This window comes from Siphateles boraxobius, unplaced genomic scaffold (assembly GCF_051911475.1).
Source record: "Siphateles boraxobius isolate OS27281-9 unplaced genomic scaffold, OSU_SipBor_1 19, whole genome shotgun sequence".
Classification (NCBI taxonomy): domain Eukaryota; kingdom Metazoa; phylum Chordata; class Actinopteri; order Cypriniformes; family Leuciscidae; genus Siphateles; species Siphateles boraxobius.
This window is the reverse complement of record NW_027508799.1, coordinates 9,229,290-9,253,178: the sequence shown is the minus strand read 5'-3', so window position 1 is coordinate 9,253,178 and position 23,889 is coordinate 9,229,290. Positions and strand designations below refer to the sequence as shown.

General features: G+C 48.5%; 1 protein-coding gene and 11 non-coding genes across 12 annotated transcripts; 3 read left to right on the top strand and 9 right to left on the bottom strand.

Moving 5' to 3' along the window:
- The first annotated feature begins 447 nt into the window (after positions 1–447).
- LOC143742394 (uncharacterized) lies at positions 448–3,348 on the top strand. Its single transcript, XM_077235251.1, has 3 exons — positions 448–471; positions 1,310–2,534; positions 2,729–3,348. Exons 1-3 carry the CDS (start codon positions 448–450, stop codon positions 3,346–3,348), a joined length of 1,869 nt encoding a protein of 622 aa, XP_077091366.1.
- A 1,947-nt stretch (positions 3,349–5,295) lies between these two features.
- On the top strand, positions 5,296–5,367 carry trnaq-cug (transfer RNA glutamine (anticodon CUG)). Its single transcript has one exon. It is a non-coding gene; the product is annotated as a tRNA-Gln (tRNA).
- Positions 5,368–7,080: 1,713 nt separating this feature from the next.
- On the top strand, positions 7,081–7,153 carry trnaf-gaa (transfer RNA phenylalanine (anticodon GAA)). Its single transcript has one exon. It is a non-coding gene; the product is annotated as a tRNA-Phe (tRNA).
- A 1,113-nt stretch (positions 7,154–8,266) lies between these two features.
- On the bottom strand, positions 8,267–8,339 carry trnak-cuu (transfer RNA lysine (anticodon CUU)). Its single transcript has one exon. It is a non-coding gene; the product is annotated as a tRNA-Lys (tRNA).
- A 765-nt stretch (positions 8,340–9,104) lies between these two features.
- Positions 9,105–9,178, bottom strand: trnan-guu (transfer RNA asparagine (anticodon GUU)). Its single transcript has one exon. It is a non-coding gene; the product is annotated as a tRNA-Asn (tRNA).
- A 125-nt stretch (positions 9,179–9,303) lies between these two features.
- On the bottom strand, positions 9,304–9,376 carry trnak-cuu (transfer RNA lysine (anticodon CUU)). Its single transcript has one exon. It is a non-coding gene; the product is annotated as a tRNA-Lys (tRNA).
- Positions 9,377–13,500: 4,124 nt separating this feature from the next.
- trnan-guu (transfer RNA asparagine (anticodon GUU)) lies at positions 13,501–13,574 on the bottom strand. The gene has a single exon. It is a non-coding gene; the product is annotated as a tRNA-Asn (tRNA).
- Positions 13,575–14,495: 921 nt separating this feature from the next.
- On the bottom strand, positions 14,496–14,569 carry trnan-guu (transfer RNA asparagine (anticodon GUU)). The gene has a single exon. It is a non-coding gene; the product is annotated as a tRNA-Asn (tRNA).
- A 5,424-nt stretch (positions 14,570–19,993) lies between these two features.
- Positions 19,994–20,067, bottom strand: trnan-guu (transfer RNA asparagine (anticodon GUU)). Its single transcript has one exon. It is a non-coding gene; the product is annotated as a tRNA-Asn (tRNA).
- A 127-nt stretch (positions 20,068–20,194) lies between these two features.
- Positions 20,195–20,267, bottom strand: trnak-cuu (transfer RNA lysine (anticodon CUU)). The gene has a single exon. It is a non-coding gene; the product is annotated as a tRNA-Lys (tRNA).
- Positions 20,268–20,892: 625 nt separating this feature from the next.
- trnan-guu (transfer RNA asparagine (anticodon GUU)) lies at positions 20,893–20,966 on the bottom strand. Its single transcript has one exon. It is a non-coding gene; the product is annotated as a tRNA-Asn (tRNA).
- A 126-nt stretch (positions 20,967–21,092) lies between these two features.
- trnak-cuu (transfer RNA lysine (anticodon CUU)) lies at positions 21,093–21,165 on the bottom strand. The gene has a single exon. It is a non-coding gene; the product is annotated as a tRNA-Lys (tRNA).
- Positions 21,166–23,889: the final 2,724 nt, after the last annotated feature.

Here is a 23,889-nt window from a genome sequence, read left to right as displayed (position 1 = left end):
GAGGCGGTCCATTGACCAAACGCTAGCTCCTGTCTACCTGATTCCACCTAGCCTCATCGCTATCCGCCTCTCAGACAGCCAGCCAGCAGGGTGTGTTGGTTCCATGGTGTAATGGTTAGCACTCTAGGCTTTGAATGCAGCCATCCGAGTTAAAATCTCGGTGGAACCTTTTTAGGTTCTTTGCGGAAGGGAGGGGAAAAACAGAGGTGATGCGCAACTGCTGACATGGCGGTGAAATTGGCACTCTCAAACCGAGTCGGAATTGGGGAAACATGGGCTTAAAAAGCAAAGGCTTCATTTGCTCATTGCTATCGAGCTTCTGGACTGAATGACTTAACTCTCTGCTGCTCATGGGAAAAGTTGACACATGCCAAGGTTCCATGGTGTAATGGTTAGCACGTTGGGGCAGAGCTGACTGCTACCAACCACGTCCATAGGTGGCGGATAATGGACAACCCTTCAGATATGAAGGTAAGCTACGAAATAAGCTGGGGGCTACGTGTGATGGTCCCCAGTCGAATAAGTAGCCGTGGACCAACAGCGGAGGTCTATCAGGTATGGAGGGACTAGTCGAGTGGCATCACTAGATCCGCTGTTAAAACTCCATTTATGCCAATGATACTCCTCGACATGGCGAGTTCAGTCCGCCATCATCTAAGACTGCTGCCCCCACTGCCCTGTGGGTTGTCTTCCGTGAGCATTTCATCTCCTCAAGACAAGGCCGCATTGGGGACACGCGAGAGGCAGGCTCAACAAAGGACAGAGACCTGGCAGCCCCCTGCAATTCCACCGTCCATCCGGTTGTCTAGAGTTCATCTCCTGCCACTGGAAAATGGATTTTGGAGTGAAGCTGTGGAGATAGGGTCTGCGCACCCGTCTCTTCACATTAAATCCATTCTTTGCGCATGCTGTCACTTCACCGTACAACTCCTTCGGCGACAGGGCAAATGCGACGGGAGCAGGTCTTGGATCAGACTGGCAGCCTCTAGCCTGAGCCCTGCACGGAGGCGGCACAAATGTGATGGTCGCTGCGAGGACGGGTTGGAACAGCGTCCACCTTCGGCAGCTTCTTGTGCGACTGAGCAGCCCTCTTTAGGGTCCGCACTGCTCACCCCCTGCCGAGGGGAGGGTCTAGAAAAGGTGACCCAAACATTGCCTGTTCCCTACACTCCTGGGCGGCCCACCGCAGTCGACAAGGCATCCCATTACGCGGTCGAAAATATAAATATAGTTCTAAACTACTAAACCTGGCTACATGGAACGTACAAAAACTTCTTGATGTGAAGATTAGAACTGACAGACCCCGCAGACACACTGCCCTGGCGAGCTTAAAAAGTACAATATTGACATTGCAGCTTTGAGTGAGACCCGGCTCGCAGGAGAGGACTCCCTAATAGAAGTCGGGCAAGGATACACCTTCTTCTGGAAGGGTCTTCCAGAAGATACCCGCCGTCTACATGGAGTAGGTTTTGCTATCAAGAGCAGACTGCTCCTGAACATTCCAGAGTCTCCTGTGGGAATCAGTAAGCGACTGATGACTTGGCGCATTCCTCTTGCAAAGGTTCGCTATGCAACATTGCTAAGTGCTTATGCGCCAACTCTGGATGCTGAAGAAAGCATCAAAGACGTCTTCTACGAGTCTCTTGACGCAGCTCTCCTTAAAGTTCCTCACACTGATAAACTTGTGCTTATGGGAGACTTCAATGCCAGAGTAGGCTCCAACAACATGCTCTGGTCTGGGGTAATTGGGAAACATGGATTAGGCAACATAAACAGGAATGGTCTGCGACTACTTTCCCTCTGCTCTGAGCACAAACTGGTCATAACCAACTCAATTTCCCAAATGAAAAACAAATATAAAGCATCATGGATGCACCCCAGATCCAAACACTGGCACCTACTCGACTACATAATTACCCGGCAACAAGATCTACATGAAATCTCCATTACCCGAGCAATGCGTGGTGTGGAGTGCTGGACAGATCATCGGCTGATCAGATCCAAGATACACCTAAAGGTCCGACCCCAACACACTAGGCATCAACCCTCAAGGCGGCTCAACTTCCGATCCCTAAAATCCCCTGATGTCATTGCTACGTACCGTCGCTGCTTGGCTAATAACCTTTCCTCTGTTTTCATTCATCCCCTACACAATACAGCGGAAAGCGTATGGGCTAATTTTAGCTCAGCCATACAACAAGCCGCTACTGACACAATTGGTTTCACTTCTAAGCGTCACCATGACTGGTTTGACGATAGCTGCCCCGAAATATTGGTCCTTCTGGAGGAGAAGCGTAAAGCCTTCACTGCTCACCTCTTCAATCCACAATCTCCCTCTTTGCACTCACACTGGAGTAATATCCCTGCTGAGGTGCAACGCCTGCTTCGCATAATGGAGAATGATTGGTGGCTTAGGAAAGCCCATGAAATCCAAGGATATGCGGACACCAACAACTCTCAAGCCTTCTACGATGCAATAAAATCACTATATGGACCCCAAAAACGTAGAATCACCCCTATCAGATCTGCAGATGGTACAATTCTGCATAAGGACAAACAAAAAATTCTTGTGCGTTGGGCTGAGCATTTTAACACCCTTGTCAATCAAAAAAATCTGACCGACCCCACTGTCACTGGAAAGACTCACACATTGTTACCATTCACAAGAAAAAAGGTGACAAGTCCATCTGTGGTAACAGTCGTGGCATATCCCTGCTCTCTGTGGCAGGGAAAGTTTTAAAGAGGGTCATGCTGTCCTGTCTTACCAAGAGCATCACAGAAAGGATCCTTCCTGAGTCACAGTGCGGCTTCAGGAAGGATCGCTCCACCTCCGACATGATCTTTGTCCTGCGCCAAATGCAAGAGAAGGCCAGAGAACAGAAAAAAGACCTGTTCATTGCCTTCATCGACCTTGCAAAAGCTTTTGACACCATTGACCGTCAAGTCCTCTGGGTCATTCTGGAGAAGTTTGGGGTGCCACCAAGATTTCTGTACATTCTACAACAGTTTCATTTTGGCATGCAGGCTTGTGTGACTGTGGGTACATCTCAATCTCCCTCCTTTCCTGTGCAGGTAGGAGTGAAACAGGGGTGTGTACTGGCGCCAGTGATCTTCAACCTCTTCCTGGCAGCAGTCACCCTCCTCTCCCGCAATTCCCTCAGCCCCGATGAGGGTGTTTGCCTGCAGTTTCGTCTGGACAGGAACCTCTTTGACCTTCGCCGCCTGCAAGCCATCACCAAGTGCACTACTCTCACAATTCATGAACTGCAATATGCCGATGACTGTGCCCTCCAAGTCCACAGCCCTACCACAATGCAGCACACACTGGATGTTGTATGCGCAGTCTAGCTTGTGGCCTACAAGTTAACATTCAAAAGACAGAGATCATTGTACAGACCATGGTCCCTACCCCCACACCCCCTGAATTCTATATTCATGGTTCACCAGTAAAGGTTGTTCAGCACTTCAGCTACCTTGGAAGCATTTTAACACCCACATGCTTCATAGACAGCGAGATCCAGGCACGCTTTAATCTCGCCTCCTCTGCCTTTGGCAGACTTCGAGCTCGAGTCTTTGGTAATAAAGATCTCCGTACTTTCACCAAAGCGGCCGTTTACCAGGCAGTCTGCGTTTCCACCCTACTGTTTGGTGCAGAAGCATGGACTCCCTACCGCAGGCATATTCGGTGTCTTGAGGGTTTTCATATCAGATGTTTGCAGAGTATACTAGGTGTCACATGGAAAGACAAAATCTCCCACACGGACATCCTCCAGCGCACCAACTCCAGCTGCATGTAAGCAATCCTTGCTAAGCGGCAACTGCGATGGATCGGACACGTTATCCGCATGCCCTCCCACCGCCTTCCCCGGCAAGTCCTCTATGGACAGATACATGCAGCCAACAGGAGACCTGGGGGTCAGAAGCGTCGATACAAGGATCATCTCAAGGAGACCCTGAAAAGCTGTGGCATCAGCCCTGGAGTTCTGGAAACAAAAGCTGCCAACCATCAGGCATGGAGTTCTGCATGTGATCTGGGGGCCCAACAGATCGAATTAAAGCGTGCCCAACATAGAACCGAGCTACATCAGCGCAGACTTAAACGCGCACAGCCACAACTATATCCACACCCAGAATCAGCATTCACTTGTCATTACTGCAGTAGGACATGTGGCTCTCTGATTGGGCTTCACAGTCACCTTCAATGGCACCGCCGTCAGCAGCGGTTGCACCAACACTCCAATAATGCATCCTAGAAGTGACGTCATCTTCGAAATCGATGGACAGCATAAGAAGCACTCTGGGCTCTGAATCCAGCGATCCGAGTTCAAATCTCGGTGGGACCTGCTTTTGGTAGCGCTCTACCATTTGAGCTAATTCCCCTCGATGATGGAGAGAAGGTATCCATCGCTCTCGAAGACAAAGGCGAGGCGCGATCCCTAGCACGTGTGCATGTGCTGCAGCGTGATTTCCAATTACCACAAACAAAAGAGGCCGCATTTCCTCTGTGCTGGCAACTTAGCCCTGGCTACTTTTTAATTGTAGATTTAATTAAAATATTGCACTTTAAGACATGCAAGCGGAATAAACTGTGACTAGGAGTTACAGTTCATTTTTCGGACGCGTTTCAGAATGATCCTCAGTGACGAGAGAAGGTAAAACGCGCATCATGTTTATTTTTCTTTATTTGACGAAAAGCACAACACTTTGTTTTTATTGTGAGTACCCACAAAAAATAGACACTTAACAGGATGTAATGATGTACAGCACTTATATGTAAGATCAAAATCAACAGAGTAATTTGAGTCTCTTTTGCACTGATAAGGAAAAAAGTGAGCTGGTATCGCCGCTTTGTTTACTACAGTTACCACGTCCGGAACCTTTTTAGTTTCTTTGCGGAAGGGAGGGAAAAACAGAGGTGATGCGCAACTGCTGACAAGGTGGTGAAATTGGCACTCTCAAACCTAGTCGGAATTGGGGAAACATGGTGTAATGGTTAGCACTCTGGGCTCTGAATCTAGCGATCCGAGTTCAAATCTCGGTGGGACCTGCTTTTGCCAGGAATGTGTGCAGTACCTCGTTCGAAAAAACCTTTTCGGCAGCACTGAGCCGCAAGAGCTCATCTAGGGAGTGCCCCTTGAAGGGGGGCGCAAAAAGGATGAACAGCACTGGAGAATGCACTGGAATTGGGGAAACATGGGCTTAAAAAGCAAAGGCTTCATTTGCTCCTTGCTATCTCGCTTCTGGACTGAATGACTTAACTCTCTGGTGCTCATGGGAAAAGTTGACACATGCCAAGGTTCCATGGTGTAATGGTTAGCACTCTGGGCTCTGAATCCAGCGATCCGAGTTCAAATCTCGGTGGGACCTGCTTTTGGTAGCGCTCTACGATTTGAGCTAATTCCCCTCGATGATGGAGAGAAGGTGTCCATCGCTCTCGAAGACAAAGGCCAGGCGCGATCCCTAGCACGTGTGCAGGTGCTGCAGCGTGATTTCCAATGACCACAAACAAAAGAGGCCGCATTTCCTCTGTGCTGGCAACTTTGCACTGGCTACCTTTTAATTGTAGATTTAATTAAAATATTGCGCTTTAAGTCATGCAAGCGGAAATGTTTGCGGCCCGGCAGCAGCGGGGAGGACATATGTTTCGCCTCGTTGGTCTAGGGCAGGGGTCGGCAACCTATTTGTCATAAAGTGCCATTTTTAAGTTTCCGAGTTCATCAGTGTGCCATAACCCCCCCCTCCCCCCCATGTTTAAATAAACATAAACATATTTTTAAATATTCATAATGGCTAACACAGAAATGGTACAGAAATTAAAATGTTTCTCATGAAATTTGTTTTAGATTTGTCATCTTTGTTTTCAGGCCTAAATTAGACTTTGAAGAACAGATTGGACCTGGTCATTCGTGTTTTTACTGACTTCTTTCAGTTTTGTTAAAAGTGTTACACTTCCACTTGGCAACATAACTGCATCTCACTACTTTTAATGAAGACAACTGTGTGTTGAGCTTCAGAATGTAAGCTAAACTTTCAGTTTCATTTGCGCAGTTTGCACGTCGGCTTGCTGAAGAGATGCGTGTTGCAGCAGCGCTGTCATATCTATAAACCGGGAGCCGTTATAACACTCGCATGGTTTTTTTTTTTACCAATGTGGGAGGAGTAAAATTTACATTTGTGACTTCAACAAGCATATATAATGCATGTATGCATTTTGTTCATTTTCATCTGGAATATGTAAAAGTGTGCTCTCAATCAGAGGGCATTTGTCTCACGATTGGATAGCTTTCTAATCAGAGAAAAAACATGAAGTGATCAGGTACGCATGAACGGAGTTTCCACATGCATCGCAGTCATTTTAATATGTATGGAATGTTTAATAAGGACTCTTTACACTTGGTTGAAATTTATAGCATTAACTATTTACAGCGGAACGAGCTTTAAGGTGTCAGTTGGATAACTTGTTTGCGCTGATGCACAGTGGTCAGCGCGACCACTCTGACCAATGGTTTGTTAGAGCTGCACGCTTTCATTGACTTGTGCAGTTTAATACTCACACTTTAATAATATTAATAACTCCTAACTTAAGTTAATAAAACAAGCTGTTACTACAAGGAATTATTACATCAATAAGTAGATCTGTATATGTGGGAGGTAGGCTACTTTATCTGAATGAAATACATACACCCCTCTCGCGCTTGCTTGCGTGCCAGCGATTAACCCTCCGCGTGCCAGTGTTGGCACGTGTGCCTTAGGTTGCCAACCCCTGGTCTAGGGGTATGATTCTCGCTTAGGGTGCGAGAGCTCCCGGGTTCAAATCACGGGCGACCCCATTATCAGGCTTTGCTTTTAATCTCTTCAGCCTGATTAGGGCAACCCGGATATTTCTGAGAAACTGGGGATAAAATGTGACAGAGAGAGGCCGGTTAGCTCAGTTGGTTAGAGCGTGGTGCTAGGTCAAGGTCGCGGTTTCGATCCCCATAAGTTCCACTCATTTTCTCTCTGGGACCTTCGCTCTGCTCTTCTCGAAAAGGACGGGCGGTCTCCCAGACATCCCTGCTGGCTAAACGACATGATGACCTGGCCGAAATAGCTCAGTTAGGAGAGCGTTAGACTGAAGATCTAAAGGTCCCTGGTTCAATCCCGGGTTTCGGCAGAGGAACCACGTCCGCCTCTTTTAGTCGAGGCGGTCCATTGACCAAACGCCAGCTTCTGTCTACCTGATTTCACCTGGCCTCATCGCTATCTGCCTCTCAGACAGCCAGCCAGCAGGGTGTGTTGGTTCCATAGTGTAATGGTTAGCACTCTAGGCTTTAAATCCAGCGATCCGAGTTAAAATCTCGGTGGAACCTTTTTAGGTTCTTTCTGGAATGGAGGCAAAAAACAGACGTGATGCGCAACTGCTGATGTGGCGGTGAAATTGGCACTCTCAAACCGAGTCGGAATTGAGGAAATTTGGGCTTAAAAAGCAAAGGTTTCATTTGCTCCTTGCTATCGGGGTATGATTCTCGCTTAGGGTGCGAGAGGTCCATGGGTTCAAATCCCGGACGAGCCCATTGTTAGGCTTTGCTTTTAATCTCTTCAGCCTGATTAGGGCAACCAGGATATTTCTGAGAAATTTGGGAAAAAATGTGACAGAGAGAGGCCGGTTAGCTGTTGGTTAGAGCGTGTTGCTAATAACGCCAAGGCCACGGGTTCGATCCCCGTACGGGCCACTCATTTTCTCTCTGGGACTTTCGCTCTGCTCTTCTCGAAAATGACGGGAGGTCTCCCAGACATCGCTGCTGGCTAAACCACAAGAAGACCTGCCTGAAATAGCTCAGTTGGGAGAGCGTTAGACTGAAGATCTAAAGGTCCCTGGTTCCGTTTCGGCAGAGGAACCATGTCCGTCTCTTTTAGTCGAGGCGGTCCATTGACCAAACGCCACCTCCTGTCCACCTGATTCCACCTAGCCTCATCGCTATTTGCCTCTCAGACAGCCAGCCAGCAGGGTGTGTTGTTTCCATGTTTTAATGGTTAGCACTCTAGGCTTTGAATCCAGCGATCCGAGTTAAAATCACGGTGGAACCTTTTTAGGTTCTTTGCGGAAGGGAGGTAAAAAACAGAGGTGATGCGCAACTGCTGATGTGGCGGTGAAATTGGCACATTATAAGTTAACATGGGTTAACTTATAAAAAAAAAAGCAGACATGGACTTTTCCGGCAATGGCTGACTCGCTTTCCACACTGGAAACCGAGACCTCTTTGGGTAGAGAGAGGGCAAATAGATGCGCCCAACGTGGGGCTCGAACCCACGACCCTGAGATTAAGAGTCTCATGCTCTACCGACATAGCTAGCCGGGCAACTGCGGTGAATTGCTTCGGGCTGGTCCCGGTCTTTATCCGTGCCTAAATTGCGCCCGTGAAAGGTAGCCTCACATTTCGCACAGGCTTTGCATAGCCTCTTGTGGGTAAAGTCCGGGTTAAGCCTAGAGGTAGGCTTAGAGTGTACTTTGTTTGTTTGAGCCATATCTGTTGTTGGGGGATACAATTTGACCCAGTAGAGCAGGCCAATAATATGCACAACCCGGAGCTAAAGTTCCGTTTCGGTCTGTCGAGTGAGAGAGCGGTTACCGAAGGCAAACTTCCCCAAATATCCAAAGGCAAAAGTGAGTCATACAACAAAGAGTTGGAGGGACACAACCTCCAACCGGAGGCAAAAATGCTGGTACATATAGGCCTTTGCCGAATCGATTGACCTCATGCCTGAGAGCCTTATGAGAACAAAATCCACGTTCGATCAATGTCGGAAGTTATTACGGATGCTCGATGGTGTTTTAAAAGGAGTTTTGAGCAGGACCTCTCTGGAACACAGACCTCCACCACCCGGAACAAAACATGAGCATTCCATCCACGCGCCACAGCAAACATAAGCTGATGTAAACTTTCACAACACCCGCTGTCTTCTTTGAACAAAACGCAACTGACCAAGCTGTAAACGCTAAAAGGGGCCAAGAAACGTCGTGTCATGCGTCCGAAATGACACGGATGTGTTAGTTGACACACATGTGCTAAATTCTGCAGCTGTGTTGGTTGTGGCATGGCAGGACGTCAACGAAAAACACCATTCGTCCCTGGGTGGGCTCGAACCACCAACCTTTCGGTTAACAGCCGAGCGCGCTGACCGATTGCGCCACAGAGACCTACGGCTAGCCAGTCCATGGGTTAGCTTATCAAAGAAAGCAGACCTGGACTTTCCGGCAATGGCGGACTCGCTTTCCACGCTGGAAACCGAGACCCCGTTGGGAAGAGATAGGGCTAATAGATGCGCCCAACGTGGGGCTCGAACCCACGACCCTTAGATTAAGAGTCTCATGCTCTACCGACTGAGCTAGCCGGGCAACTTTGGTGAACTGCTTCGGGCTGGCTGTGGTCTTTATCCGTGCCTAAATTGCGCCCGTGAAAGGGAGCCTTACATTTCGCACAGGCTTCTAGTCCCTCAGAATTAGAGTCCATCTTGTTACGGCATGATTTCCCAATTTTTTTGGGCTCCTGTGAATATCACACAGTTTAACAAAGATAGACTCTACCAGGCGGCAACAGTCTGGCCACTGAGCAGGGGATCCTGTTGACCCAAGGACGCAACGGGTCATGCTGTCCACACCAGGCGTGAATTTAGGCTTGGTTTTTGAGCACCTGGAGCGTCCTGTTGTAAGACGCACCTGGTGCCGGGCAGCGTACGCCACTCTCTGCTGGTCATACGGAAGCAGGCTTTGCCATAGGGCAATAATGGTACTGGCCTGCTGGTGGCTCAGAGTTTGCCCAGTTTCCACCCTAAGCCCCACCAAGTAGCCTGCCAGGTTGTCCACTCTCTCTATCCTTGGTACACTGCGCTCATCCACAGCCTGGTAAAATATAAGAGTAAATCAATGTTAAAAAGATACAATATCACAAGCAGAAGAACAACACAACCATCACAATGTACTTGTCACAAAAAGTCTTACCAGCGGTTGCTCAGGCACTGGTTGCACTGCTGGAGGAGCAGTGGCTGCACCAACAGAGACAGTGAGAGTGGTCGGGAGAGAAAGGATGGAGAGGTAGGTGGTCATGGCAGATGGACCAGAGGCGGTGTGGGTGGTCAGGGCAGATGGACCACAGGCGGCGTGGGTGGTCATGTTGGATGGACTAGAGGCGGTGTGGGTGGTTGTGGCGGATGGACCAGAGGCGCTGCGGGTGGTCATGGTGGATGGACCAGAGGCGCTGTGGGTGGTCATGGTGGATGGACCAGAGGCGGCGAGGGTGGTCATGGTGGATGGACCAGAGGCGGCGTGGGTGGTCGTGGAGGATGGACCAGTCATGGCAGATGGACCAGAGGCGGCGTAGGTGGTCGTGGAGGATGGACCAGAGGCGCTGTGAGTGGTCATGGTGGATGGACCAGAGGCGCTGTGGGTGGTCATGGTGGATGGACCAGAGGCGGCGTAGGTGGTCGTGGAGGATGGACCAGTCATGGCAGATGGACCAGAGGCGGCGTAGATGGTCGTGGAGGATGGACCAGAGGCGCTGTGAGTGGTCAAGGTGGATGGACTAGAGGCGCTGTGGGTGGTCATGGTGGATGGACCAGAGGCGGCGTGGGTGGTCGTGGAGGATGGACCAGTCATGGCAGATGGACCAGAGGCGGCGTAGGTGGTCGTGGAGGATGGACCAGGGGCGCTGTGAGTGGTCATGGTGGATGGACCAGAGGTGCTGTGGGTGGTCATGGTGGATGGACCAGAGGCGGCGTAGGCGGTCGTGGAGGATGGACCAGAGGCGCTGTGAGTGGTCATGGTGGATGGACCAGAGGCGCTGTGGGTGGTCATGGTGGATGGACCAGAGGCGGCGTGGGTGGTCGGGGAGTATGGACCAGTCATGGCAGATGGACCAGAGGCGGCGTAGGTGGTTGTGGCAGAGGATGGACCAGAGGGCACCCTGGTCATCCAGTTGTAAGACTGAAAAAAGGGGGAAAAAAACATGTTTATGGAATTTAATTTATCTTTTTTACTTTGCTTTTTTATTAATCTATTTACTCTTTAGATTGTATTAATGGTATTTAGTTTGTTTCTATTTTTCTTTTCATTGTGCTATACAAATAAAGTTAATAGTGCTATACAAATAATACTACTTGTACTTTTATTATTAAGAATAGTTACCAGTTGTTGATTAGGTGCTGCTGTGGTGTTGTTAGCAGACCCAGTCTGGACAGAGGCAGGATTGCTGGCTACGCTGATTGTGGTGGGTGATGAGCCAGGGGACAGGTCCAGCACCTCAATAGTGGGATCCAGGTTAAGGTCCAAACTGACATCTCCGAATCCCTCATCCTCCAACTCCTCCTCCGTGCCCACATCCTCCAACATCTGTTCTGTCACCTCAGAGTCAGGATCCACGTCCTGCATGGCCTGCCCTGTTTGACGGTACAGGTAATCTATACCTATGAGTTCACCTGGGACAGACAGGAGAACACAGTAGAGGGAAATCAGTTTTCAGAAAAATAATATAAATATTCTATTTTTATTTAATCTAAAAAGCAATTTAAAGCTGAAACTCACCAGTATAGACAGATGGTGTCTGAAAAGACGGTACAAGCTGTCTCCCAAGTACCTTAACACTGTGGGTGTTGACACAGTGCACCAGGTCCCCGGAGTAGCTTAACAGGGACGGAGGTGTGCCTGCCAGAGATGCCATTTTACGGTCCTGATTCCACCTGTTCAAGCCTTCCAGGAGGTACAGCTGGAAATTTAAGCTGTTGGCGCTTGTTCCTTTAGATAAGATCAATAACGTTACATTACTTTTTTTGTGCTATGCTATTTGAAAGACATTCATTGAGTCACCCTTAATATTTCTGATGAATAATGATTTATACTGACCTTGAATGAACCTGTTCAAGTGTAGATGAAAGGACTCCAGTGATGTGGAGCCCCTTGCGCATCTGTATTTTGGCAGCACAATACCATCTTTGGTGGTGGTGCCAGTCTGTGTGTAGAGCAGCACACCTGGTTCATCCTGAATGCACTTTACGTGCCTCATCTGGACTTGCCAGATGTGCTGCATCCTCTCCTGGTCCAAGAGAGGGACACCAAGAAGGTGTTGCTGCTCTCCTCTTGTCCGCCTTCGGCAGTGCAGGGCCAATTCATCCTTGGTGATCCGTTGGTCCACCATAGTGTCGGTGATACCAGGGACACCTTCATGTTTCAGCTGCTCCCTCTTGGCCTGCCTCAGCAGAGACACATCCCCACTGTCCCATTCAAAAATGCAGCAAGACATGCGTGCCATGAAAATGGGGTAAAGAGGATGTGCATCTTTAGTGCACCCAGCTGCCAGTCGCCGCATGAAATGGTAGATGTCCAGCTTCACCACCAAGTCTGGCCACCCACCAAATCGCTGCTTGAACTTGGTCTGCCCAGTGCCCTCCCGACAGCAGTAGCAGTCCACATAGAGGAGCTGAGGCGGAGCCACACCCGCATCAGTGTACCTCCGGATGAGGTCAGCTGCCATTCGGTCCAGGGCTGGACCCTCCTGAGCTGTCAGAACACTAATGAGGATCTGGCCCACCTCATTGCTGACAGATGTTAGCCCCATAGCTGTCCCCTTTGCAAACCCCGACAGCTTCTTTGTGATCTGTAATCACACAGAAAAGACAGTGAGTGATGCTAAATTATTTATATATGGAACATTACATACATACTACTGTACTACTACTAATGGTGTATTTTCAATTCTTTTGATTGAAATGTAAAAATAGTTACCTTTTTGGTTGAGTCCATCTTCAGAATGCAGCCATATGTGGACGTTATGCTGGCTTTAATGTGGTCAATCCTGCACAAGATATCTCACCCATAAACAGCCAGCATCCACCTGTGGGAGGGGATAGTTTCGGGCTCAGGTGGCTCCTGAAACCTCACAGGGAGCAGGCTTGGCTGGGAGATGAAGTCTGAGCAGGCACCAAGGTATTCGCAAAGCCACTCCAAGTTATCGGCCCAGCCACTCCTCGCTGTGGTTCTCCCGCAGCTGCCTCACTAAGCGAGAGGGGCTGTTGCCCAGGGCCCTCTCCCTCAGGAACCTTATGACCCGCATGTCACAGGCATACCTGAATAAAACAAAGGGAAAGAGAGACAGAAAGACACAAACATTAAAACCAGCTCATCTCAATTGTGTTTTAAATGACAAACATTTGTTACACAAGCTAAGTAATCTCAGTATACTCACTTTCGAGTTAGGATCAGCCTAAATTCCAGTCTTTGGGCTAAGTCCAGCTGGTCCAAGATGGCCTTGCTGGTGGAAATTAAGGCCGTTTTGCACCCACTGCACCAGAGAGCCTCCGTGATCATAAGGTAGTACTGGTCCACATCCAGAACCTGACGGGCTTTCTTGTGTGCCCCATAGCCTGTGAGCTGTCTCCCACACACAGGACAGGACAGCCTGACCTTCCAGAGGTGGTATGGCATCCACATGCCAGTGGTGGCATGGCAGGACGTCAACGAAAAACACCATTCGTCCCTGGGTGGGCTCGAACCACCAACCTTTCGGTTAACAGCCGAACGCGCTGACCGATTGCGCCACAGAGACCTACGGCGAGCCAGTCCATGGGTTTGATTCTAAAAAAAAGCAGACCTAGCCTTTTCCACGCTGGAAACCGAGACCCCGTTGGGAAGAGAGAGGGCTAATAGATGCACCCAACGTGGCCTCGAACCCACGACCCTGAGATTAAGAGTCTCATGCTACACCGACTGAGCTAGCCGGGCAACTGCCTAAATTGCGCCCGTGAAAGGGAGCCTCACATTTCGCACAGGCTTGGCATAGCCTCTTGCGGGTAAAGTCAGGGTTAAGCCTAGAGGTAGGCTTAGAGTGTGCTTTGTTTGTTTGAGCCATATTTGTTATTGGGGGATACAATTTGACCCAGTAGAGCAGGCCAATAATATGCACAACCCGGAGCTAAAGTTCCGTTTCGGTCTGTCGAGTGAGAGAGCGGTTACCGAAGGCAAACTTCTCCAAATATCAAAAGGCAAAAGTGAGCCATACAACAAAGAGTTGGAGGGACACAACCTCCAACCGGAAGCAAAAACGCTAGTACATATAGGCCTATGCCGAATCGATTGACCTCATGCCTGAGAGCCTGATAGGTTACAAGTTACCCGTGCCCTCCTTATGAGAACAAAATCCACGTTCGATCAATGTCGGAAGTTATTACGGATGCTCGATGGTGTACAACGCTCGATGACCTCTCTGGAACACAGGCCTCCACCACCGGGAACAAAACATGAGCATTCCATCCACGCGCCACAGCAAACATAAGCTGATGTAAACTTTCACAACAGCCGCTGTCTTCTTTGAACACAAAGCAACTGACCAAGCTGTAAACACTAAAAGGGGCCAAGAAACTTGTGTCATGCGTCCGAAATGACACGGATGTGTTAGTGGACACACGTGTGCTAAATTCTGCAGCTGTGTTGGTGGTTGCATGGCAGGACGTCAACGAAAAGCACCATTCGTCCCTGGGTGGGCTCGAACCACCAACCTTTCGGTTAACAGCCAAACTCGCTGACCGATTGCGCCACAGAGACCTACGGCAAGCCAGTCCATGGGTTAGCTTATAAAAGAAAGCAGACCTGGACTTTTCCGGTAATGGCGGACTCGCTTTCCACGCTGGAAACCGAGACCCCGTTGGGAAGAGAGAGGGCTAATAGGCTCAAATCCTATTAGCTTCATCCTATTAATAAGCTTCAAATCCCGGACGAGCCCATTATTATGCTTTGCTTTTAATCTCTTCAGCCTGATTAGGGCCACCAGGATATTTCTGAGAAATTGGGGATAAAATATGCCAGAGAGAGGCAGGTTAGCTCAGTTGGTTAGAGCGTGGTGCTAATAATTTTCCCTGATCATGGGAAAAGTTGACACACGCCAAGGTTCCATGGTATAATGGTTAGCACTCTGGGCTCTGAAATCAGCGATCCGAGTTCAAATCTCGGTGGGACCTGCTTTCCGGTGGGACCTGCTTTTGCCAGGAATGTGTACAGTACCTCGTTCGAAAAAACTTTTTCGGCAGCACTGAGCCGCAAGAGCTCATCTAAGTAGTGCCCCTTGAAGGGGGGCGTAAAAAGGATGGACAGCACTGGAGAATGCAGGCATCGATCCCGCCACCTCTCGCTTGCGCCTACTGCTTCCTACCGATTGAGCCAAAGTAAGCCCAAAGTAAGCCCACGTGAGCCAATTGTGTTTCTCTGCTGTGGCTTACTTTTGACCAATCGCGTTCTCTCCTGTGGCTTACTTTTGACCAATCGCCTTTCTCTCCTGTGGCTTACTTTTGACCAATCGCGTTTCTCTCCTGGCTCTGCTCCTGTGGCTTACTTTTGACCAATCGGCGACCGCTATTATTATCGTCATCTTTGCAATCTTTTCAACAGGTAAGTCTATTCTTCACGACTGTATAATCGATCATTATTTATTCATAAACAGTGTTTGTTTTTAGACAATTAAACATGCCAATAAAGCTAGCTAGCGTGTAATAGCACACGTTTTCTTCTGTACATGTGAACCTCCAACTTTACCATGATATACAGTAAAAAACATGTCACTACTGTCAAGATAATTAGCCGACCGCTAATTAAGCTATATCCTCCTTAAACCATTTTTTTGTTGTTGTTAATTTTGTTGTTGTTTTTTTGTGTCATTCATTACATTATTTTGAGCACAAGAAGATTTTTACTAAAACCTTTAAAAAAAAAGTTTATTTCATATATGTTATACTATATTATGTTATACACCAGTATACATATTTATGTTCTCTTTTTAAATACTATGTTATACATATTTAAAAAGACATGAATAGGCAAAAACAAGTGTTTTTTTGTTTCAACAAATGATTCTCAACTATGTTATAAAAGATATACCAAAACGATTTGATATACCATTTTAAGTTTTAGATCTGTTTGATGATCATATTATTATGAATTGTCATAAACGCCTTTATGTTATATTTGGTGTTTCTTAGTAATCTCTGCCACAAAAGCTAAAAAAAACAAAATGATTTAAGCATGGCATGATACCAGCAAGAAAGTGTTATTTATTTTCTTATTAATAAGTTCATCACACTATTTACAATTTGTACACAAGGCAATTCAAAGTTATTCACAGTTGTATAAAAAACAATAATGCTTATGCTCATAATAATAATAATCATTAATTATTATAATATTATAATAATTAATTACATAAAAAAACAAATGCTGTAGTAAAATACTTTCAGTTGGAATATGACAGCTATGTAACATTCTGTTTATGCCTGTGTCCTTTCAGATTATGTATGCATACCCGGTTTTACGAAGAACCTCTGAGGGTCGACTCCTTATGGGGCCAACTGAGGAGGCCAATAGGAGGGAGATCGTGTTGGCAGGGAGGGCCAGTTGTAAGGAGGAGGTCCTGGCTGAGGCCACTGCCTTTGTGAGGCAGAATGGAGGGAATCCTGGAGACCAGTTCCTGGTTCTGGCTCACTGCAAGATCCAGTTTGGGAAACACCAGGGTCAGAGGTTCCTGTGGCTGCTGGAGAACTCACTGGGTTATGCCTGCTATCTGGTCAGCAGCATTTTGGGGGAGGAGGAGAGGGACAACCCGCTGTCGGCCAACAAACACCTGTTCCTCAGATACACCTCGCAGATCAGGGAGGTAGGCGAGGCTGTGGAGGTGTATTAGAAAAAACAGGCCATGCTGCAGGAGGCCCAGAGGACAGGAGACTCTGGATGTCTGATGGTGGAGTTTGGGGATTTTAATGGTAGGTCAATGAAGGAGGTGTATGAGGACCCAAGCAAGGAGGCCCAGGCTCTCATCACCTACCTGAAGAAGGCAAAGGCCAGGCCTAACACCAATATGGCCCTTTTCAAAGCATACGTGCTGAAGAGGCAGGCTCCAGCCCACGTGCCCACCACCACTGTGCCCACTGCATCTGTCCTCACTGCTGCTGTGCCCACTGCCACTGTGTCTGTTCCTCCTCCACCTACTGCCACTAAGAACAAGCCACTGCTGGCGACCAATGTGAAGGCCCTGTTGGCGCGGGGGAAGCATTTATCTGCTTCACAGCTGGCACAAAAGATTTTGTCTCCAGCCAAACCCTGTAAGTGATTTGCAAGCTTTAAAATCATTACAGTATATATTATGCAGTATATATGTCTAACGAAAATACGTGTTCAACAGCTGCAGGACCACGTGTACCTCCTGCGTCTGAGTCCGCAACCCGGAGACAGCTCTTTACATGTGGTGAGTATCACTTAACGCATACAAGTGTGTTGGTGACATGTGCTTAGTGTTTTATGTTATTTTACAGACTCTGCTGCTACGGATTTTTTGGAGGAAGATGACCTGGAGATGGCAACTGTAGCCTCGCAAGCTGAGGAACAACTTCCTCAAGGTATGTAAATCTTAAACAATATTTTACAAACAATTACAAATAAAACAAAACAGTATTTTTTAAATGACATATTATTTTATTTCACAACACAGAGGAATGGCACTTCTCAGGTGTCAATCTACATTCACTCTTTGAGTGAACATCCTCAAAGGAAAAAAGAGAATTTAAAGGTGTATGTAAAAGGTTTTATTTCATTTTTTATCGTAATCACTGACTAAAGCTCATTCTTGTCATCTCACACTTCCCCCCATCTCCCCTTGGAATAAGTGGCTGTTGTAGTGTTTGGTCTGCTTCGCTTCACACTTGGCTGATCCCATCTTTTTTTCTTCTTGTATTTCTTCTAATGGTGCTTGGATGAAAAACAGGATGATTTTCACTGGTTCCTTCCATCTTTTCATCATCATGTCGTCTCTCTACTAATCATACATGCTTTGCAGTAAACCTTGTAATCGCAGTAGCTGTCCAGCAGAGCTGAGAAAGTCATGCAATGAAAGTCTAAAACAATAAGATAATTTTGTTGTGTTTTTTTACGCTCCAGCCACTGCAGGCTCGAGAGGCCCTGCTCCTGCCCCGGCTCGTGCTACTGCCCCTGCTCCTGCCCCTTATCCTGCTCCTCCAGCATTGTGGACCCCTGGCCAGGTGTCCCAGTCACCTGCAGAGCTTCCTGTCCACTGGAAATAGCAACTCCCATCTTTACAGCAGGACTGGATCAGGAAGACTCTGTTCAGGGCCAACATAAAAACAGGGAAGCCTGAGCTGACGCCACATCCCAACTTCTGGTGGTATCCTCCCCAGCCCCCGACCGTCTTCACCCAGCCCCCTACTTCTCCTGATATCTTCTTCTGCCGCCCTCTGTTCCTCTGGATGCCGCTGAAGATGTGATCCATTCCACTTGTCTGTGTCCATCCAGCCTGCAATAACCACAAGCTGACAGCTGCTGGCCTTTATCGCACTGTGCGCAATATCCTGGACATAGACGGGTGGTATGACATGGCCACAGAGTATCTGGAGTGCAAAGGGTGCAAGAAGAAGTATCCAGCCTGGTCTGAAGACATCCTGGGACAGCTCGACATGGGACACCGCAGAAAATTCCCCGCCATTCTGACATACAGGTAGAACACATTCATATTTAGAGCAATGCACTGTAATTTGTTGTACTGTATAAAATCAAATACGTTGATTTACTGATATTAACATTGAAATAATAAGATGTGGCACTGAACAGAATTATTTGACTGTCTGTAGGTACTCGTGTGACTACCGTGTAGTCATAATGATGCGGGAGAGGACCCGGGGCAACAGTGTCACACAGCTTCACAAAAAGCTGCAGGAGCAACACACCTCAGCGTGGTCACAGCGGACGCTGGAGTACCTCACTGTCTGTGAGCCCTTCACAGACTCCTCCATCGTTGAGCCTCCACTCTTTTCTGCGCCCCCGCCCCTCCCACCCATCCCCAAACCCAAGTGGCTGTTGTCTGTGTATGCCAGGGACGTCCTCTCGCGGCTACCTGAGGTCAAGGCCAAAATAACCTCAGTCTTTGGCTCTGTCCTCAAGATGGACTCCACCAAAAAGGTATAAAAAGTCAAGTTTGAGTAATAATAATTGTTATTATCTTAAATTTTTCTGACATTTGTTTATTCTATGTTTTTTTTTTTTTTTACAAAACTGGCCGGCGCTGCTGCCAACACTGCTGGTTGGTGCACTAATGTAGGCAATGAGCACGGCCAGGTGTTGGTGTCAGTCCTCACAGCGGCAGAGGGGCATGGATTGTGGCCCATGGCGGTGGGTCTCATGAAGAGGTACAGGGAGGCGGGAGTGGCACCACCCGCCGTCATGTATGTGGACAGAGACTGCTGCAGCCCACACGCGCACAGACAGGCGCAGGTCAGAGCCATGTTCATAGAGTGGGATGAGCTCCAAGTGCGCTTAAACATTTGGCACTTCATGCGGCGCTTTGCAGCAGGTGTCATCACGGAGGCTCATCAGCTCTACGGCACCTTCATGGCTCGGCTTTCCAGGTGCATCTTTGAGCTGGATCCAGATGATGTCGCTGCTCTACGGTTGGCCAAACAGGGGGAGTTACAGGCCAGAGGAGTTGGTCCAGTCTCAGAGAAGGCTCTGGATAAGCTGATCACCAGGAAGGAGTTGGCACTGCACTGTCAGAGGAGTGGAGGAGACCACCTGGAGGATCAAGGCGCTCATTGATGAGATGGACAGTGAGAAGGGGAGGGACACTCTGGGTGTACCACTGCTGGACCACGAGGGAATCCAACAGGTCTGGATAGACCAGCAGAGGCACATCGCCTGTATTCAGGACCCAGATTGCTTCCCTCTGTACCAGAAGACAGACACACTGAAGAAGGGTGGTGTGGAGCTCAGCTGCTATCGCTGTGCTCGTGGCTCCACCTCCTTGGAGTCTTTCCACCTCCATTTAAATTAACTGACCAAGCTGTAAACGCTAAAAGGGGCCAAGAAACGTCGTGTCATGCGTCCGAAATGACACGGATGTGTAAGTTGACACACGTGTGCTAAATTCTGCAGCTGTTTTGGTGGTGGCATGGCAGGACGTCAACGAAAAACACCATTCGTCCCTGGGTGGGCTCGAACCACCAACCTTTCAGATAACAGCCGAACGCTCTGACCGATTGCGCCACAGAGACCTACGGCGAGCCAGTCCATGGGTTAACTTATAAAAAAAAAGCAGACATGGACTTTTCCGGCAATGGCTGACTCGCTTTCCACACTGGAAACCGAGACCTCTTTGGGTAGAGAGAGGGCTAATAGATGCGCCCAACGTGGGGCTCGAACCCACGACCCTGAGATTAAGAGTCTCATGCTCTACCGACATAGCTAGCCGGGCAACTGCGGTGAATTGCTTCGGGCTGGTCCCGGTCTTTATCCGTGCCTAAATTGCGCCCGTGAAAGGTAGCCTCACATTTCGCACAGGCTTTGCATAGCCTCTTGTGGGTAAAGTCCGGGTTAAGCCTAGAGGTAGGCTTAGAGTGTACTTTGTTTGTTTGAGCCATATCTATTGTTGGGGGATACAATTTGACCCAGTAGAGCAGGCCAATAATATGCACAACCCGGAGCTAAAGTTCCGTTTCGGTCTGTCGAGTGAGAGAGCGGTTACCGAAGGCAAACTTCCCCAAATATCCAAAGGCAAAAGTGAGTCATACAACAAAGAGTTGGAGGGACACAACCTCCAACCGGAGGCAAAAATGCTGGTACATATAGGTTTCCACCCGGAACAAAACATGAGCATTCCATCCACGCGCCACAGCAAACATAAGCTGATGTAAACTTTCACAACACCCGCTGTCTTCTTTGAACAAAAAGCAACTGACCAAGCTGTAAACGCTAAAAGGGGCCAAGAAACGTCGTGTCATGCGTCCGAAATGACACGGATGTGTTAGTTGACACACATGTGCTAAATTCTGCAGCTGTGGTGGTGGTGGCATGGCAGGACGTCAACGAAAAACACCATTCGTCCCTGGGTGGGCTCGAACCACCAACCTTTCGGTTAACAGCCGAACGCGCTGACCGATTGCGCCACAGAGACCTACGGCTAGCCAGTCCATGGGTTAGCTTATCAAAGAAAGCAGACCTGGACTTTTCCGGCAATGGCGGACTCGCTTTCCACGCTGGAAACCGAGACCCCGTTGGGAAGAGAGAGGGCTAATAGATGCGCCCAACGTGGGGCTCGAACCCACGACCCTGAGATTAAGAGTCTCATGCTCTACCGACTGAGCTAGCCGGGCAACTTTGATGAACTGCTTCGGGCTGGCTGTGGTCTTTATCCGTGCCTAAATTGCGCCCGTGAAAGGGAGCCTTACATTTCGCACAGGCTTGGCATAGCCTCTTGCGGGTAAAGTCAGGTTTAAGCCTAGAGGTAGGCTTAGAGTGTGCTTTGTTTGTTTGAGCCATATCTGTTGTTGGGGGATACAATTTGACCCAGTAGAGCAGGCCAATAATATGCACAACCCGGAGCTAAAGTTCCGTTTCGGTCTGTCGAGTGAGAGAGCGGTTACCAAAGGCAAACTTCTCCAAATATCCAAAGGCAAAAGTGAGTCATACAAACAAAGAGTTGGAGGGACACAGCCTCCAACCGGAAGCAAAAACGCTAGTACATATAGGCCTATGCCGAATCGATTGACCTCATGCCTGAGAGCCTGATAGGTTACAAGTTACCGGTGCCCTCCTTATGAGAACAAAATCCACGTTCGATCAATGTCGGAAGTTATTAGGGATGCTCGATGGTGTTTTAAAAGGAGTTTTGAGCAAGACCTCTCTGGAACACAGGCCTCCACCACCCGGAACAAAACATGAGCATTCCATCCACGCGCCACAGCAAACATAAGCTGATGTAAACTTTCACAACACCCGCTGTCTTCTTTGAACACAAAGCAACTGACCAAGCTGTAAACGCTAAAAGGGGCCAAGAAACGTTGTGTCATGCATCCAAAATGACACGGATGTGTTAGTTTACACACGTGTGCTAAATTCTGCAGCTGTGTTGGTGGTGGCATGGCAGGACATCAACGAAAAACACCATTCGTCCCTGGGTGGGCTCAAACCACCAACCTTTCGGTTAACAGCCGAACGCATTGACCTATTGCGCCAGAGAGATCTACGGCGAGCCAGTCCATGGGTTAACTTATAACAAAAAGCAGACCTGGACTTTACCGGCAATGGCGGACTTCGCTTTCCACACTGGAAACCGAGACCCCGTTGGGTAGAGACGGGGAGACACTTCTCACACCCTGTTTGATCTGTCTGGAATACCATTATGTCCCTTTCTTGTAATTTTAATATCTGTGTGAGTTTGTAAAAAGTTTTTTCCAGAAAAAAGCCAAAGGATACTGTTGTAGAAATAAAGTTCTTTTTATTTTTTATTTACAAACACCTTCTCCTTCTCTCTCACATAAACACACCCTCACGAGCATACACACACGCATGCACACATGCACGCACGCACACACACGCACGCACACACACACACACACACACACACACACATGTAGTGTTTCCATGTTTTATGGGAACTTTCCATAGACACAATGATTTTTATACTGTACAAACTGTATATTCTATTCCCTTACACTAACCCTACCCCTAAACCTACCCATCACAGAAAACTTTCTGCATTTTTACATTTTCAAAAAACATCACTTAGTTTGATTTATAAGCTGTTTTCCTCATGGGCACCAAAAAATGTCCCCACACGAACAAGGATTTCAGATATTGCCATCCTTATGGGGACATTTTGTCCCCATAAGGTAGGGTTTACCAGGCCACATGGAGGGTGAACAAATGACCCTAACGGATGCGCACACGCACACACACACATGTAGCATTTTGAAATAAACAAATTATTTTTTTTTATCTGCCCTCTTCTTCTTCATCTCCTCCATCCACTGGTCAAGTGGCATAACATCAGTCTGGGGACAGTAAATGTGGCCATAATACTGGCTGTGGCCAGTATCTTTGTTGCAGGGCTGGTGGCACAGACTGCACTTGTTTTTTGTCCATAGTGCGGATGTAGGGCCTCCGAGCAGGTGGTGGGGAGGGAATGGGGCCAGCAGGAGCAATCTGCCGGACGGCAGGAACTGGAGCTGGACACAAAAACACAAACGGGCCAAAGGCAGGACTGGGGTTGGTGATGACAGGTGAAGGAGCAGAAACAGGTGTTTGGACAATGGGGGCAAATGCAGGACTGGGGTTGGGGACAACAGGTAAAGGGGCAGAATCAGCAGGGAAAACTGCCTTGGCCGGAAAACTTTTGGAGGAGGGGGGTGCGGAGCTGGAACTGCAGACTTTCGCTTGTCCACTGCCTTTCCCACTGTGCTTTCAGGCAAGTGGTAGCGGTGTTGGGGACCAGGCTGTAGGGGTGCTTTAGTGGGGTGAATCTGTCCAGGGGGGAGAGGCCTAGCAGCAATAGGAATGGGGGCTGGCAAGTTCACACCCTGAAGCAGGATGGCACATTCTTGCCTCTTCAGCCGCTTTTTGTGCCACTGAATTAAGGTTGTTTGATTCACCTCAAACAATTGCAGGGTGGTATTCTCCATCACAGTCCCATTGCACAGGACCAGCTGCCGAATCTTGCTGTAGTCCCTCAGAATTAGAGTCCATCTTGTTACGGCATGATTTCCCAATTTTTTTGGGCTCCTGTGAATATCACACAGTTTAACAAAGATAGACTCTACCAGGCGGCAACAGTCTGGCCACTGAGCAGGGGATCCTGTTGACCCAAGGACGCAACGGGTCATGCTGTCCACACCAGGCGTGAATTTAGGCTTGGTTTTTGAGCACCTGGAGCGTCCTGTTGTAAGACGCACCTGGTGCCGGGCAGCGTACGCCACTCTCTGCTGGTCATACGGAAGCAGGCTTTGCCATAGGGCAATGATGGTACTGGCCTGCTGGTGGCTCAGAGTTTGCCCAGTTTCCACCCTAAGCCCCACCAAGTAGCCTGCCAGGATGTCCAC